General features: G+C 43.6%; 1 protein-coding gene across 2 annotated transcripts in view; it reads left to right on the top strand.

The window, feature by feature from the left end:
- The first annotated feature begins 241 nt into the window (after nt 1–241).
- AP1G1 (adaptor-related protein complex 1, gamma 1 subunit) overlaps nt 242–17,330 on the top strand; it is a 32,187-nt gene continuing 15,098 nt past the window's right edge. The window contains exons 1-11 of one of the 2 annotated variants that reach the window (XM_009878244.1): nt 242–445; nt 4,462–4,586; nt 7,297–7,438; nt 8,608–8,704; nt 10,937–11,013; nt 11,968–11,976; nt 14,631–14,726; nt 15,227–15,307; nt 15,559–15,657; nt 16,097–16,152; nt 16,984–17,097. In XM_009878244.1, the coding sequence (XP_009876546.1) occupies nt 245–445; nt 4,462–4,586; nt 7,297–7,438; nt 8,608–8,704; nt 10,937–11,013; nt 11,968–11,976; nt 14,631–14,726; nt 15,227–15,307; nt 15,559–15,657; nt 16,097–16,152; nt 16,984–17,097 (1,097 nt within the window). In that variant the 5' untranslated portion in view covers nt 242–244. The remainder of the gene's footprint in view (nt 446–4,461; nt 4,587–7,296; nt 7,439–8,607; nt 8,705–10,936; nt 11,014–11,967; nt 11,977–14,630; nt 14,727–15,226; nt 15,308–15,558; nt 15,658–16,096; nt 16,153–16,983; nt 17,098–17,330) is intronic. The other variant, XM_009878245.1, reaches the window with a different exon arrangement.

Raw genomic sequence — 17,330 nt, 5'->3', positions numbered from 1 at the left:
AAGCGTAGCAATTTCTGTTTCTAATGCTCTGGAAAAGCAAATGTAAGGTACAACGAATTCACCTGGGTTGCAAGTTTATTTTTAACCATGCTATTTAAGCAGTCTGCATTTTTTAAATTCTTCTACATACATAATTGTAGGGTAAGAAAGAAAAAAAAAAAAAAGAAAAAAGCACAAGTATGAGACCATTATGAAGCCTTTAGGTACAGTACAAGGTTTACAGATCTCTTTCTTCTCCCAGAGGATGCCAGCCCCCATCAGACTGCGGGAGTTGATCCGGACCATCCGGACGGCAAGAACCCAGGCAGAAGAGCGTGAGATGATCCAAAAGGAATGTGCTGCTATCCGGTCATCCTTCCGAGAGGAAGATAACACATACCGATGCAGAAACGTGGCGAAGCTACTGTATATGCACATGCTGGGATACCCTGCACACTTTGGACAGGTAGGTCGGGGTTCGGTGCTTGCTGTGCTACGTGCGTATGCCAGTCTGCCCTGTGTGTTTTGGGCACGTTGACTTGTTTGGAGCATTCCCAGCTGCAGTTTTGCTGTCTGCTCTGCGGGATCTTTTGAAGTCTGTCTTCATGTGTATTCTGAACCCACATTAGTTAGTTCCGAGTCTGTTAGTAGGATCTGCTGCGTGTAGACGGAGAGTTAGTTAGTCTGCTTTTGCCAGACTCTGTTCTTCACCAGCCGTGTTTGTGCAGAGCAGTTCTTCAACCACAGCCCATTACATATGGATATTTCTAGAGGGGTTCAAGACAGCACTTTGGGGCTGTGTGTTTGATAAGAAAAATAGCAGTGGCTTCAAAGGAGGCTCTCTACCCTTTTCCTTCTAGAGATCTATTCTAGCTAGATAAGAGCTGGTCTATTCCCAGCAATAAGAAGTTGATGTTCCTTGTCCCCATCTTAGTGAGGTGACTTGGAGAATGCTGGTATGAGTTTTTCATTTCTTGTCTTATTTTCCATGTGCTATTTTTGACACAGGTAGATTGTGTAAAAGGGAGACAGAAGGATGAGAGTTCCTGATCTACAAGATATTCTTCAGGTTGAGCTTTGCTTAGTCTTTGGGGCATAGTCTGTTTTGCTTAGAAGTTGTTAAGTGTCCTGTTAGTAGTGATCTAACCCAGCCCTTTCATAAAGCTGAATAAAAAGTCTGTCAGATTGTTGTATCCCTTAAAGTAGTTTCATGTCTTGAGAGTCCATCCATTCATGACTGGATTAGCAGTCCTGGTATGTCTCAGTGAAACAGTAAACTCAAGCCACTGAAATCAAGTTCCAGATAATCTGAGTTAGGGAGTGAGTCTGGGCTGTGCTGTTATACATAAAGTGCATCACTTTACTTCCACACCGTTGGATTCTTCTCTGAGGATAATGAATTGTTGCGTAAGACCGAGTCAATTTATGTATTATCCAGGGTCCAATTTGTGTATTATCCTGGTTTTACCACTTCACACAGCCAGGCTCTCTGGTCCAAGAGAGAAACCTGTAACAAAATTTAAGGCTAGGTTACCAGTAAGCGTCGTCCAGCATTTCCTCATTTCACCCATATTAGGAACATGTTTAAATTCTATTGGAATTATTTTATCATGTATTTAATCAAGTATTTAATTCTGTATATGGAAGATTAGACCATATGTCTAATAATTTTTCAGTTTCTGCTTGGGTCAGTGATGGTAAATTACTCTCCACTCTCAGTGAAAGGAGGATAAACCAGATTGTTTAATGTCTGTTATTGCCGTGGTTGCTACATCTCAAAGAGAAGCATCTAGGCTGACTGGGACCGGAGCACTTCGTCTGAAGGCCTTGGTTCTCCGGTAGTTTGTCAGCTGCCCTTCTGGGAAGGTCTAGGGCCCGAGGCTGAGAAGGGGCTTTAACAAGTACTCTCCAAGTAAGTTGCAGAGCTTTGCCTGTCCTCAGTGCTGGTAGCTGGGAGGAATCTCTCAAAGCGTTAAGTGTGGCGTAGGTGGATCTTAGTCTGTGTGAGCTGGGGACCTGCTGAAGAGCCACGCTGCTCCAGCAGTGGAGTCTTGTGGGCACCCAGTCCAGGGCTGCGGGCAGGAAGCTTCCGAGAGCAACAGGTTTTGTGGGAGAAACAGGAGAGCCATGGACTGTGTTAGGCAGTCTCTCTTAAAAAGGTACACGCGCATCTGACTTCAGCTAACAGGGTGCATGGCATAACCAACAAAAAAAGAAAATTTAGAGAAGATGTCAGAAGTAGTGAACGGCTGATCTCTATCTTTCCAAGCCAGGGATCTTCAACATATCTTGCACAGAAATGAGCGCTGTATTTAGCCATGCGCTGGATGGCAGCTCTCTCTAGAGCGTGTGCAAAGGCCGTTTGGGCAAGTTTAGAAGTTGTCAGACAGCCTGGGCAAATGGTCAAGTATTTTTATTATTATTGTCATTATTTCTACTTGCAAAATGATTCCAGTTGGAAGGGTGGCTATGTCAGTAAAAACTTGGGTAAGTTGTAGTCTCTCTGTATGCCTGTATCATATCCAGCTTCACTGATGTATCTGTTACAGCTCTGATGTAGCAGATTTTAATCGGTCCTTTCAATGAAATGGCCATAGTGGTATCAAGATTTCTTCCACTAATTCGACCTTGTAAGACCTTCATCTTTTCATGTTTCTCAGTACTGCTGTGCCTGAAGCTAGTTTGCATGTATTTGTCTACAAAAAGTGAAACAAGAACTTGATGAGACTTTCATGGGGTGAATTTCAGTAATATCTTTCAGATTTAAAAGTACTAGAAATACGTCCGCAGGCTCTGTTGCAGTCGTTAGTTTCCTTCTGCTTGGTTGTTCATCTTCTGCCTGTGTTGGCTCTTACACTGTAGCCCAGACGTCATCAATCCTATGTTGCATTTTTGCAGAGGGTTGTATAAGAAAGTATCTTGTAAACTGCGGAAGAAAGTTGGTTCAGGAGTGCCATATTCTTTTACAGAGAGCAGTGGAGCTGCAGGAGGTTGCTGTCTAGTGCTCTGTACCTTACCCTGGCTGCTAGTGCCCATTTGGGCAAGGTCAGTTGCCCTCGTGGATGGCCGACCTTTACTGTTCAGATGCGTTTCTTCGTTCTCCATTTTCAGCCCCTTTAAACCTAGCAAATGGAACTTTCTGTCAAGGTTTTTCTTGGTTTGTCATCCCGCACTAGCTGGGTGTTCACGTGGGACAACTTCCTGCGTAGCTGAGTTGTATATTCTGATGCCATGCGCTTGCGGGAACTTGGCGGTGGCTAGGCCATAGCACTTACTTTCTCTGGCACTTTGACTTTAATTTTCTTTTCAGTATCCTGTACAACCTTGCCTTCCTGATGTGTATGTGTGCTTCTTGCATCTCACCTGTGTCTGTTGCCCTGTTCAAGCTTCCCTATAGCTAGGGACCATGAAAAACTTTTCATGACGCCCTGTGTTTTGGCCTGCGCATGCCCCCTTTACTTCCTCTGGAATGGATCTGTTGCAAGCTTTGTCTGACCCTTCTCTCAGCTCGTTGTGTATGCTTACTTGCTGTCCCAGCTAGTTTGTAAAACTGGCTTATGGGTGTGCTTGTGAGGAATAGGTCTGTTACCTGTTCTGAGAAGCTGTTTCTGCTACTTCCTGTCTGGCGGGTACATATTGATTATACTTGATTAGTTACCTATTAGAGAAAAAAGATTTTGGGGCTTTGTAATGTCAGAATGTTTCTGTTTGATGTCTTTTTGCAATAAGAGAGTATTAAATTTAAAAAATGATTAGCAATTCTTAATCAGCGGAGTGCGGGTGGCAGCTCTGCGTGCCATCTTGGGCATCTCCCTAATGCTGTTGAGCAGCGCTGGCATTTCTGCCTGGTGAAAGGGAAGCTTGTGGTGGCTGCAGTGTGTGTCATTTTAGTCAGACTTCACCTGTTCAAACAGAGGTTACAGAAATGACAGAGGTTACAGCACGAACATCTAAGTCCCGCTGACTGTGTCTGAGGTTTACCTGGCTAGCGGATCATACCAAACCAAACGTGGCTTTGACAACTTCACTTACAGAGCATGATCCTCCCTAGTAGCTAGATGGGCCCGTTTAAGTTTCCAGTGCGTATCAAACACGACACGTGATCTGGATTTCCACACCTTTCCTATTTTGTTTTTAATGATGGATCCCTTGTCTCGATAAATATATTATCTTTTACGTTTGTGATCTGACATAAACTTGCGTATCTGGTACGTCTGAGGTCACAGAAGGCCAACAGTGTCTGGTTACTTCAGGATGCAGTTGCTGCTAATGACTTTCCTGCTGTCTGGGAGCTTTGGGCAGGTCATTTAACCTTTGTTTTTCACATCACTAAAGTGGGAATACAATATAATTTTAAAAAATGCATTCTGAGAGACCTAGATGAGTAAACATCAAAATTCAAACTGTTTCTCCTCTAGCTAAGAAGTAGTTTAAGCTAATTCTGTCTTTTTTTTTCTTCTTTTTTTTCCCTTTTTTTTCCAGTTGGAGTGCCTCAAGCTCATTGCCTCTCAGAAATTCACAGACAAGCGCATTGGGTATTTAGGTGCCATGTTGCTGCTGGATGAGAGACAGGATGTCCATCTTCTTATGACCAATTGCATCAAGAAGTAAGGGTACCACCTCTCTCTCCATCAACACATGCTCTGAGGTGTCAGAAAATGAAACTACACTCCTGACAGTGTTATTTTGACTACTTCAGTTTTTTTTTTCCCTTGTCTTAGAAAACTGGTGTCTTGCATGTTGACCTTTCAAGAATGTTCTAGTATCGTACTATATTGGATGAGTCTGTGTAACTTCCTGAGAGGGAAGAGAATATAGAATTGCATTGGTCCTGCCGACGGGTATGTGGCAAACAACGCTTGGTGTAACCACTGTTACAGAACCCTAGTCCAGTTTCTGGAGGTCGCGTTAAGATCAATAAGATCAGGGAGATGAAATGGCCACAGTAAGCTGCTCAGCCAGTGCAGAAGGCCCCTAATTGTTGTGAAGAGCTCTCCTCCGTTTCTCGAATTAGTTATCTTCCAGCTTGCAGTAGGAAAGAGCGAGGTGAGCAGTAATGCAGCATCAGTAAAGGTCTGTGTGCCTTTTCAATGCCAGTGAATCGGGATGTGTTTATGTTTAGAATTTTGCAGGCTGGACTAGCCATTGTATGCCACAAAGTCATATATGTTGCTGCAGCCGCGTTGTCCTGTATTTGTTTACTTGACTTCTGGTCACAGAATCACAGAATTGTTGAGGCTGGGAAAGACTTTTGAGATCATCAAGTCCAACCTATGACTCAAGAGCATCGCAACAGCCAGACCATGGCACTAAGTGCCACATCCAGCCTTCCCTTAAACACCTGTGGTGGTTCAGCTCTGTATGAGCTCTGAAGAGTCACCTGGCCTCAAAGATCAGGACTGTGTGTCCTGCTTGCTTTTTAAGGGTAGCCTAATGGTCCTGGATGAATGATTTTCCATGGAAGAAAGGCAGCAACTTAGGATGTGTTGTCTGGGGGTGTCTTGCTGAAATCAGGCAAGATGGAATGTGAGATATTTTTTTTTTAAAAAAAAAAAAAAAGGCACACTTTCTTTTCCTCTTGGCAAAGTGCTGTTAAACTGGGGCTGACTTATGTTACTGTTTAGTAGAAGATGACTGGGGCATTGCCACTAATGCCCCTTTTCTAGATGAGTGGGAGCAGGAGGGGAACAACTGTATTCTAGTTGATTTTCCCGGAGGCCTGCTTGGTTATGTGTGGTGTGTCTGCTTTTATTATTATTTAATTTTAGAACATAATTAGAACAAATTTTTAGAACATAATTTCTAATTTTAGAACATGTTCTAATTTTAGAAATGTTCCAATTTTAGAACATAAGCCTCCCAGATACTAGCAAGTAAGTACTGATCTTCAGTTAGAATGTGGCCTCAAAGTGCGTGGAAAGAAACGTGGCAACCCTGCAGGGCTGAGCATCTGCTACCTTTGGCCTTGAAATGTCGTGCCTATGAAGCTCTTCCACTAGAACCTGCCTGTGCTAAAATGAATTTGGGTGGTAAGGACGCAGTGAGTTTGAACTAGAAGTGGGTCAGACGGGAGCGGAGCAGAGCTGGCGCACAGCTTCCCATCACCTCAGTAGGTTGTTTATTGCTTTCTCCGTTGGCTTCTGTATCGACCACTTTGTCTTGCTTTTCTCTAGACATTAAGGTATTTGATTTGTGGCCTTGTCTTTTGTAATTTTATAGCAAGACCTAGATTCTTGATGCCAAAAGAGCAAGCACCCTTGTGAAGCACATAGCTGCTGTACACACAGCTTTATATAGGTGCCAGAAGTCTGTTAAAGGAAGGAAACAAAAAGACAACCCATTTAGTGGAATGTGCTATCCGTTCCTTCATCTGCATGTTGCTGTAGCTGCTCGACGTTACAACCAGAATACTGTCTTTTGCTTTTCTGCACCTTGTATGCCTTTGGTTATACACCACGCGTTTCCCCAGCTTTCCCGTTGTGAGTCCCCAGTGCCCTTGCCTCCTAAGCCAGGAACTGTTTGGGTTTTTTAATTTATTTTTTTTTATACACTTTCTTGAACACTGAATCCTGGATACTGTGGCGACATGAGTACCAAGTAGTCTGATGGAGAAGTAGTGAAGAAATCAGTTTTAAAGGCTGTTGAGACTGCCATGCGGAAGCTGTATTGTCTTGTACTTAGTGTGACATCGGTAGCTGGCCTCACGAACAGCATCTGCTTTTAAATAGTTTGGCTTCTTATTGTCCACTTTTTGCAGATTCCTTAGGCATATGAATAGTTAGCACTGCTAAACAAAATTCCTGTATGGATTATTTTCAAGGTGTATGAGTGGTGAGGTTTGTGTTTTTTACTCAAGATACAGAATATTTTTTTACATAGATTTTTATATAATGTTTGGTTTGTAAAAGTAGAAGCTAAAGCCTCTCCTAGATCATGCTTAACTTCAGATAACCCACAGACTCACGGCAGGACTGTACTTCATGTTAGGTTCTTCTTTGCATGCATGTTCCAGAAATAGAATGTTTTGCCTTTACTTTAGAAATTTTAATGGAGTTCTATGTCAGCTTCCTTCTTCTCAGCTCAGTCACCTGATTGTTTTAACCAAGTATTTTGTCTTTTGAGTAGAAGTAGTGACAAGCCCTCGAAGCTGCTGTTGCTCCTTAGTCATGCTCCCAAATAGCTGAGCATCTGGAGAGTTCTCCTGGGCCGTGTGTGCGTCTGACTAGATGACTGTAGAGACATGTGCCTTTTTTCCTTGTGCATTCGGGTTCTCTGTGTGCACGCTCATTGGCTTTGTGTTTTTTTTCTCATTTACAGTGACCTTAATCACAGCACGCAGTATGTGCAGGGGCTGGCACTCTGCACTCTTGGCTGCATGGGCTCCTCAGAAATGTGCAGAGACCTTGCGGGAGAGGTGGAAAAGCTCCTCAAAACTTCCAACTCCTATCTTAGGAAGAAGGTACTTCAGGGAATTTTTTAGTACTTTGTTATGGATTAAAACACAAGGTCGATTGGAGGCCTGTTAGTATCTGGAATACTAGATGGCTTGGATCACACTGGGTATTTTCGCAGTGTGCAAGAGAGATGTCAAAGCTCCCTCCGTATCTACAGCAGAAGTGTGCGTAAGCCTCTGAAAGACACACCTCTAGCGGGTGAGGTGGTTGTTTCTGTTTCCATACTCTCTACCGTAAGGTTGTTGGTGGCAGTGTGAACACCTGCCCATTTGCAGACATTAGCTCCAGACTTCTAGGCATCAGTTTTATTTCTATGACTTCTTGGCTAAGTCCAGAGAAACTCGAACTGTGAACCGTACAGTGTCTTATCTGAAGGTTTGAGCCTATTTGATCTCTTCTGTTGATGATGGTGATTGGGCTTGAAACAGGCAAACATTTCCATAGCAAGGGTACCATAGCATCTGCAAAGTGAATCACCCTTGGTCTGTTAAATTTAGTTCATTGTTAGGTCTTGGAGAGAGTGGGAGCAGTAGAACTTAGGAAGAGATTCTCTGTCTAGTGCTGGATCCAGAGTGATGCTGAGAGGTGCAGTTGTGTTCTGGGAAGAGGCCTCTGTGCTTTATTCTCAAGTAGTTGCAAAGAACAGTGCCTCCTGTGGGTTCTGCACCCTTGAAGTAGGCAGGTTTTTTGCAGTATATTTTTCGTAGCACCAATCACCTGCAGGAGGAAGTTATTTTGTATGGAAGGAGATGATATTCAAGGGAAAGAAAGTGAGCCATACTCTGACATGAATTTAATTATTTTTTTCAAAGGCATTATGCCCTCCCTAGCAACAGGAAGGCAGACTAAAGCAGCGCTATTAAACGCAGAGCTGCTTTGCAGTTAGTGTCACTTCTGGAGTGAGTGATGCGAAAAGGAGCCATGGCTAGGGGGAGGGTTACTGTGTAGCTCAGTGCTCTCTTTCTCCGCACCCCCCCGCTCCTGGTAATTTTATTGAACTATTCTCTGTGATGCTGTTTAGTTTCATTTGCAGTAGAGGGAAGGAAAAGTGTACCGTAAGTCTTCCAGGCCTTTGTATATCACGAAATTTGTGATAATTCCCACTGTGCTCTGTGTGCTCAAAACATGTGTCGTCGTTATCATATGTACTAACAGAGTTGTTCTTTCTCTGCAGGCAGCACTGTGCGCTGTTCATGTCATTAGAAAGGTGCCTGAACTCATGGAAATGTTCCTGCCAGCCACCAAAAACTTGCTGAATGAGAAGAACCACGGTAATGTCGGAGACATAAGCACGGCTCTGCTGTTTTTTATGGGATGGTGTGCTTGCTGCCTAAGCCTTTTGTTTAGAAGGAGCTTCTGTGGTGTATTCATATGACTGGTTTCTTCCCATTTCTGTGCAGTGGAAACAAATGTCATTCAGAAAGAAGGGATGTCTGTGACTGTGCTAGTCAGCAGGACTTGTACGTAGCATAGGTGACAAAAGGAACTCTTTCACTGTGTTTTTATGTGCTTCAAGAGTGGGCAGAATGGGAAAGTGTGTGGTTTGCATCCAGTGCATTGCCCAAAGGGCTCCTAAAGTGCACTTCTTGGGAGTTTGGGGGTTTTCTGACTTCTGTTAGCATGACACTGTAGGATTCTGACATCATGTTAGCAGGCATTTCCAGGACTGAGATACCTACATTACTGTCAGGAAAGTGCCTTTTTTCAGTGCTGTTCGTCATCAGAACGACTCACTTAACAGTCCTTTGCAAGATTATTCCGTTTTAATGCATTTTCTTGCACAAGTGCTTTTAGAAGATTATTCAAAGAGAAATATATCTTGACTGATATCTATCAAGCCTAGCACTCACTTCCCGAAGTCTGAGTCCTGTGGCACATCTGCAGCGGGCATGTGCCTTGGAAAAAAAAGTGGATGCGCTGGGAGTTCTACAGTAATTGTTGTTTGCAGTGCTGAAAACCCATCACAGGAGAAGTTCTGTCTCGAGACAGGGTAGTTGTAAGCACCAAGGGTACTGATGGGCCACAGTAGCTTCCTGAGAAGCTGTTGTTTCCTTTTTGTGTGTGTGTACGTGTTAAACCTTTGAGGTACAGGACAGTTTGCGTGTGGAGCGTGGTTTGTGTGTGCAGCGAGCTTATCTTCATCTGAAATGTGATGATGAGAATACTTACACCAGGGGCTGTTCCATATAGGCAGTGGTCTGTAAGACTCCTTGGCACTGAGTGATGCCTACATGATCCAGCCTGATAGCTTGAGATCCTCTGTCTTGTGCAACCCTGAAAAGCTGACAGCTGTTCTGTTCCCTCTGTTTCCTATTTAAAGATGGGAATATTCTCTTCAAGACTTTGCCAAGCAGAGAATTGAGTTGAGTCTAGTTCACGTGAATTCAAGAACAGGATCATCCTTTCTGTTTTCCTTATCCTCAGAAATCAGCATCTCCTTGCCAGCAGTTGTACCCATAGACTTTGTGTTAACCTTTCTCTGAAGGAGAATATATATGAAAACCTTTTAGCAGCCTCTTGGGAGGTCTCAGGGATCAGTAAGCAGTGTCAGTGTTAAGAGAGCTGTGACACAAGTTTTGTATGTAGATACTGACGTACTTCAGAACAGATTTTGGATAGAACCTGCGTGTGGAATGTAGATGCTGTCGTCTCTGTAGAAGACGTTACTTAGCGGGCTTCTGGTCTCTGAGTCAGGGGTTCTCCATCACAGACTTAACAGAAAATGAGCAAGTAAAAATTTAGCATCTGCAGACTGCCATGTTACAGCTGAATGTGGACGTAAAATAATGCTTATCGTTGAAGTCTCATGCTTTACGAGGTTCTAACTCACTGAGCAGTTATCCAGCACTGACATGCAGTTAAATGGTTGGTGACTGACAGGCCTTTTCCTGACTGTTCTCAGAGACACTTGGACTGGGACTCTTGAAGGCAGGGCACCGAGCAGCTGGCTGCAGGTGTGCACGTGCTGGCTCGACCGAGCAGTCTGCTCTAGTCTTTCCCTAGACTGAGCTCAGACCTTCTGAGAAAGGCCCAATTCAGATCACGTGCGGTTGGCTAGGGTACCCAAATCAGGAGAGAAAGTCAGGAATCGTGAGGAACCCACCACCCGCAATGCAGTTAGCACAAACTGTCCTTGAGAGTCTTGTGTCTGTCTAGAATCGTAGAGTGGTTTGGGTTGGAGGGACCTTAAGGATCATCTAGTCCAGCTGTGTATGTGACCATCTAACTGTATATTTGGGATGCAAGTTTCTGCAGGCAAAATCCGGGGTTTTCTTCTCCTCCTTTGACGTGTCGTTGCAGCTTTAAGACATGAGCATATTGCTATCTGCTTCCCATTGGGCATGGCTGGAAATGCAAATATATTCTGGGGTAAATATGTTCGAGAAGAATATTTTTTTTAATGGTTTTCTGATGTTTACGTGTGGTCTTTGTTTATGTGTCTGGAGCCAGTGAAATTATGTTAAATGTAGATACTTTTTTCTTTTCCCCTCCCTCACTTTTAGGTGTTCTTCACACATCAGTTGTCCTCCTCACAGAGATGTGTGAGAGAAGCCCAGACATGCTTGCACACTTTAGAAAGGTAACTGTGAACTGATAATATCGCAGAATTAATATTGATGGTTTTGTTTGTGGCGAGTTGGGATTTTTTGGGGTTTCGTTATTTTTTTGTACCAATGCATCCTCTTAGTCTCACTAGTGAAAGCAGTGTGCAGATCTTTTAATAAAATCTTTACGGCTATTTGAGTGAAGAATAATGCTGTCTGCTTGTTGCAAAAAAAAAAAAAAAAAAAAAAGAGGAATTTTGTGTGTATCTAGCCCTAATCCCCTTCAATAAGTGGCTGTGTTACAAGACATCAGTCTTAAAATACTGCATAATTTTCCATTTGTACTTAAGGATATGAGAATCAATGTCAGTCTTCCTCCTCTGGTTAAGAATGTTTGCTTCTCCTTCCCACCCTACCCAGCACAAACTTCCTTATGCTGTTGGCTGTAATTTGCTGTGCAGTATTGCATATGGAAGACTACCAATAGAAGGGCATCTGGAAATTGCATCCATTGTCATTCTGACATCTTGGTCAAAGAAAGAGCGATTTAACAAAGTTAGTAGAACAGAACTGGCTGTTTGTTCCCCTGGAAAGTCTTAAAGGTGCTTATTTATTTGCATGCCCAGTTTCCTGTTCTTCCTTGGCTTGTCTCTGGCACTAGAGATTTCACACAGTGCATCCTTTGGTGCATCTGGGCATTTTGTCAGGCATCGTCACTTGCCCTGGTTGTACGTCTCAAAGAAGGAATGAAAGTGGGATTAGAGTTGTCTTCAAGGTGGCCATCCTTGCTGGTAATTGCTTCGTTAAGGTGGCAGTGATGGGGAAAAGACAGAAGACCTGAGTCCACAGAATTTAGGTACTAGGCAGATTCTTTTCTAGCTATTTCTTGCAGTTGTTTATGCTGTGAATGGTATAACATTGATCTGTCCCTAATGCCTGCTTCGTCTGTTTTGTCCCTTTTGTCTGTTGGGAATCCTGCTGTGTGTTAGAATGAAAAGGTAAGAGTTAACTGTTCTAGACGGTGCATGCTTGCTTCCAATCTGTAGATGTTTGTCTCTTGTGAGGCAGTGCTGCTTAATACCACATTTGTGATTGGTGCCACACGCTTAGATCGATTGTATTCGTCTAATGCTTTTTGTATGCTGGTCCTTGTCTTGTCACTAAATCTCCATACCCCAGGCAGCCCTGAATCTCAGTTGTGGCCTTCTCCAAACACGAGCCTGCTTTGTTCAAGCTCTCTCTCGTTTGAGGAATACGTCAGGATTTTTTTTGTTCCTCTGATGCCTACACAAGGTGTAGCCCTAAGTTTTCTTCATATCACAAACTGGGCTTTGTGTTTTGTGTGAATTACAGGGCAGCTTTTGGTGGTTCCTAAAAGGAAGCAGGAGGGACAGTCACTTTGTCGCCTGCGGGCAGGCTGACTGTGCTACAAGGACCTACGGAGCCCGGCTGCATTGCTGATGCTTTTCACGGGCATAATTTGACTACAGAAGGCTTGGGGTTGTGGCACTCAACCGATCTCCATGGCTGTACCGCTTCCCTTTGTTCTGTCCTCAGTCCTCAGAACTCTTGCATGTTAGAAGGCAAAGATGTTGATCGGGGTTTCAGGGATGCTCCAGCCAGGTCACTCCACTTGAGGGAAGATGTTGCAGCACCCTTTAGTTTCCTCTGTAAGGCAGATAGGAAAAAATGTGTGCTTCCTTTTTGTATGTTTTATGAAATGCATGTTTTCAGAGGAGTACGCAGTTGCTGAAGAGTGAAGGGAGGCCTAAGAAGAAATGATGGGGAAACTCAGCTGGATTTCTTCTTGCACTGTACCACAAACGTTCAGGACTTTAGCCCAGAAAACACTGGTCATTTAGTATGTCCACATGCAGCTGTGTGCTCTGTAAGTCACATTGTGCTTTTAGCACCTTCTGCTACTACCTGTCCTGAATGAGAAGCACCACCTTGATTTGATGTGTCGGAGGTGACAACTTTACTGTAAGCAGTCTCTTGATCTGGTGAAAATTTAGTGTGAATGCAGTCCCTGACTCATAGCAGGCATACACGAATGCAGGAGCAGCCCATTTCAAGGACAGGAAAATTTAATTTTTAACAGTGAATTCATTGCGAAGGGTTCTATAGAGAATAGTTTCATAAACTGTAATTGTCATGCATGAAGTTGAGAGAAAGAATGCTCTGCTGATGCTAGCCATGCTTTGGAAATGAAAAGTCTACTTCAGTGCAGTCACCGTAACACCTCTGTCCGGTTCGTCACCTAATCTCCTGCCCTTGTCTGGATTATTTTAATAATACCAGCACTGAGAGGGATAGAAGAAACTTTCTGTGGAAGGAATAAAGTTAAAGATCTACACCTCTGCATCAACTGGGAGCAGTTAGTTCAGCGAAAATGAGTCCAGCCTGTGTCTTTCAGCCTCAAGATTTTTCATAGGATGTGTTGGAAAAGTTTCCATTTAATCCTTGAAAATATTTTGTTACTCATAGCTGCTATGAAGGGTTTTTGAGATAAGTGGCAGGTGTGTTGCAACTTGTCTGCTTTAACAGTTGGCTTACTTACCACATTCTGCCTTAAACTGGTTACTTGCTTGGAACATGTGAGAAACTGGAGAGAAGTGCTGTTACGGCTTCCCAGAGTTGCCCTGGCGGGTGAAGCACATTGCTAGAGGTGCCTGAACCAAACTTTTGTGCAAATAGGTAACATTTCTTCAAAGTTAGGTCCAAGTCTTGAAAGATAACTTATCCCTGTGGGTACTGGAAGACCAGTGCCATCAACATCTAAGGAGTCTGAACTGCGTCTGAAAGTTTTTTAGCCCAAACAATTGGAAAGAAGCTTTAAAGTGTGAACAGTGTAAGTTGATATGATTTTGTGTTCCTGGATCTGGCATAGTAACAGTGCTTTCATTGGTTTCTCTGCTTTTATGCAGAACCCTGCTAAGAGCAGTGAGGCAAAGAATTTGGTCAGTTTAATGTTGCTGCTCTTGCTGAGAAATTTGGGTTGAGGAGGAGAAGAACAGAACCTGGAGTTACTTGCTGGGAAGAAGTAGTCTGACAATAGAGCCCTGAGGGAACACTGGAGGGAAATCCATTCTCTGCACTCTTTGGAAACACTCAGAGAAGAAGCAGATCACAAAGCTTTTCTTTCTAGAAGCAAAGTTGGATGGAGTGTCAAACTTAAAGGAATTTGTAATAGTTTAGTCACAGCAGTACAGGGGTTGGAAAGATCAACGCTCTTGGCCGTGCGTGATTCTCCTGTGGAGACGTATGCTGAAAATGAGTCGGGATCTAATGTAAAGCTCCCAAGTGAAGTCCGGGAACTGTACTGTTTCTACAGTCCGGGATATCCCCTTTTCCTGAAGACAGGAATTGAAGTTGGTGTTTCCTCCCAGGTCTCAGCTGCCAAGCTCTGGTAGGCTGTAGTGCTTTAAAGATACAATGTGGTGCTCAGGTCCCAGCTTAACTGTTCCTAGTTGTGCCCCAGCGAAGCTGTAGGTGTTCATGTAACCTCACCTCTGGGTGTGCAGGTTGAACTTGGTGGACGAATCTGTAGACTGACTGACTCTCAAGTACGAGATTTATCCTTGGACCTGTACTTCAGAGCTGGGGGAGAGCGAAGGATCAACACCCTAATAGGACGACTCTCTCTTCACAGCTTGTTCCCCAATTAGTTCGTATTCTGAAGAACCTTATTATGTCTGGATATTCACCAGAGCATGATGTGTCTGGGATCAGTGACCCCTTTCTGCAGGTAAGAACTGATGCACACAGTGATCGAGAGCTGAATTCTGGCACTGTGGTTCGAGACTTGGGTGTGATGAGATGATTACCTCCAGGCAGCTCCACTGATTTTAAGATTTTGTCTTTGTTAGATGCGATTGTGCAAATGCTCTTTGTTTATCTTGGTGAAAGACACCTGCCTTAGTGCAAACAGCAGTTGTAATACCATATCATCTTACGTGGAACCGTGACAAAAGAGAGAAGCAGCAACGCTTGTTGGTCTTGCAAGGCTGTGCCTGGTGGGGGGGGGTACCCTTAACAGTTGTGACTAGTGGGAAGAAAATGAGCACAGCATAAGCCTGTTCTTGCTGTTAAAGGTCTTACTGAGGATAAGCATTTTGCTTAGGAATGGAAACCAGCAGCTTGTTTTGCTTCTTCACTACTCCTTGGGAAGCATACTGGGCATTTCATGGCCCCCACGTAAAGCACTGCAATCCACTGTGCTTTTCTTTGCTTTGTTTTGTCAAACAGGTACGAATCCTGCGGTTACTACGAATTTTAGGGCGAAATGATGATGATTCTAGTGAAGCAATGAATGATATACTTGCACAGGTGAGGTCTGCAAGGTTGATGAGCAGCTTAAACTTTCTCTTTTGGTTTCTTAATAATTTGGATTAAGCAGCACTGGTGAGGATACAGCTGCTTGCTATGCCGGGTTGTATTTCTCTTCAGGAGACACGTGTTCATAGGTGTGATGCTTGTTTGCTAGAGACTGGTTCATTTCACTGCCTGTTCTGCAGAATGGCACACAGGGTGTCTGTTCTGGATGTGTTGGAGTCGCTTGTTTTGTTTCCTCTCTCCAGGTTGCCACTAATACAGAAACAAGTAAAAACGTGGGAAATGCCATTCTCTATGAAACTGTGCTGACTATTATGGACATAAAATCTGAGAGCGGACTGAGAGTAAGTTGCCTTTTCTATGTCCTTTTCTTTTACTGATATTAGAGTAAATTGTGTAGAAGACATGAAGCAGAGTTGCTTCACCTAAACATAGCTCCGCAGTCGGTCCTGGATAAGACTGTAGTCTCTTTGGAAAGTGGTGTGTGTTGTTTTTTGTGGGCGTTTGGTCTTGGTGGTTTTATTTTATTTTATTTTTTTAAATAGCAAAAAAAAAAAAGGCAAAACTTTCTGCAGATTGTGTTCCCTTGAGTGCAGGAGAGACCCTGTGTTGTGTTTGTCTTAGCTTTTCCTCTGCTTAGGTAGCTTCTGGGGTTCCTTATGTTACGCTTTTGGCCAAGAACCACAATGGTAGCTTTGACTTGTTGCCTTTAAAATCATCTTGAAACAGTGAAGATGTCCAGTAGCCTTTTTGATCACTAACCTTCTCTAACTCTTTCTGCAGGTGTTAGCTATTAACATCCTAGGCCGTTTCTTATTAAACAACGACAAAAATATTAGGTAAGTTGTATGCAGTGTGTCTTGGCAAAACTCAGTTCAAAATGTGTGAGAAGCAATTACCCAAAGAGGAGGCTGAAGTAGAGTTTTCCAGGAGCCCGTATTGGGAAGTACTGTTGTGAGTTAGTGTGACTGTCTAGCTTTCTTCTTTCTTGGGGCATTCTTGTCTCTGTGCAAATCTTTAACTGTGGCCCTGCCCTTCTTAGTTGGTGAGTCTAGGTGTGTGATCTGGGTTTTTTAGCATGTGATTTCTTAATCTAGTCAGGTGTTTCTTCCAATAATCTGTGATCTTGTCCCAGCTGGCATTGGAGATCTGACATACTAGGCGAAGAGTGCCGTTTTTCTGATTGTGCTGGTGGCAAAAAGGGAGTCTGGTTATGCTTTGGCCACTACAAATCTGGACGTGGAATTGCTGCAACTGCTAGCTAGAATTAAGTCCCATCTCTAAGCATCTTGATTGCAGTTCATGGTGTGAGTAGAAGACCAGCATTGGGAATCGCAGCTCGGGCTAATTTGGTTGTATGATGTGTGGAAGCCTAATCTTTGTCTTGTCTTTTCAAACTCTTTGTGAAGAGTGGACAGCTGACCTGAGCCTGGGAACTGGGGTGGGGGCTTGTGAGGCAGCAGGCTGTTGTTAGGCATGTTACAGCTTAGTATGGTAGCTCGCCTTTGAAGGTAGGCCGTGTAGTCCCCTGAAGGATTTCAGTTTGTGGCTGAGTACAGGAGAACCCCGTTCTGTTGCAAAGTGGGACTGAGTTTTGGGGGATGTGAAGTCTGTGCTTAGAAATTAAATGCCTGCGGTCAACTGTTTGTTACCTTATGTCTTCACTGCAGATATGTAGCCTTGACGTCGTTGTTGAAAACTGTGCAGACAGACCATAATGCAGTACAGCGGCACAGAAGCACAATCGTGGACTGCCTGAAGGATCTGGATGTCTCCATTAAAAGGTAACAGAAGCATCGGTGAAATAGACTGTTGAGGTTGACAGCCTGTGGAAGGCGAGCAGGGCATGAGGGAGAAGGACAATAATCTTGGGAACTATGGGTGAGACCAGCATTATTGCATAGTTGTGGTTCATACTTCGAAGAAGGTAATGAAGGTGTGTAGCCACCTTCTTGGAGAAGCTGCTTTTACATTTTATGCATCTTGGATTGGAAAAAATAGGTTTTTCTGTTTGCAT

Source organism: Apaloderma vittatum, unplaced genomic scaffold (genome assembly GCF_000703405.1).
Source record: "Apaloderma vittatum isolate BGI_N311 unplaced genomic scaffold, ASM70340v1 scaffold32121, whole genome shotgun sequence".
NCBI lineage: Eukaryota > Metazoa > Chordata > Aves > Trogoniformes > Trogonidae > Apaloderma > Apaloderma vittatum.
This window is presented reverse-complemented; position numbering and strand designations above follow the sequence as displayed.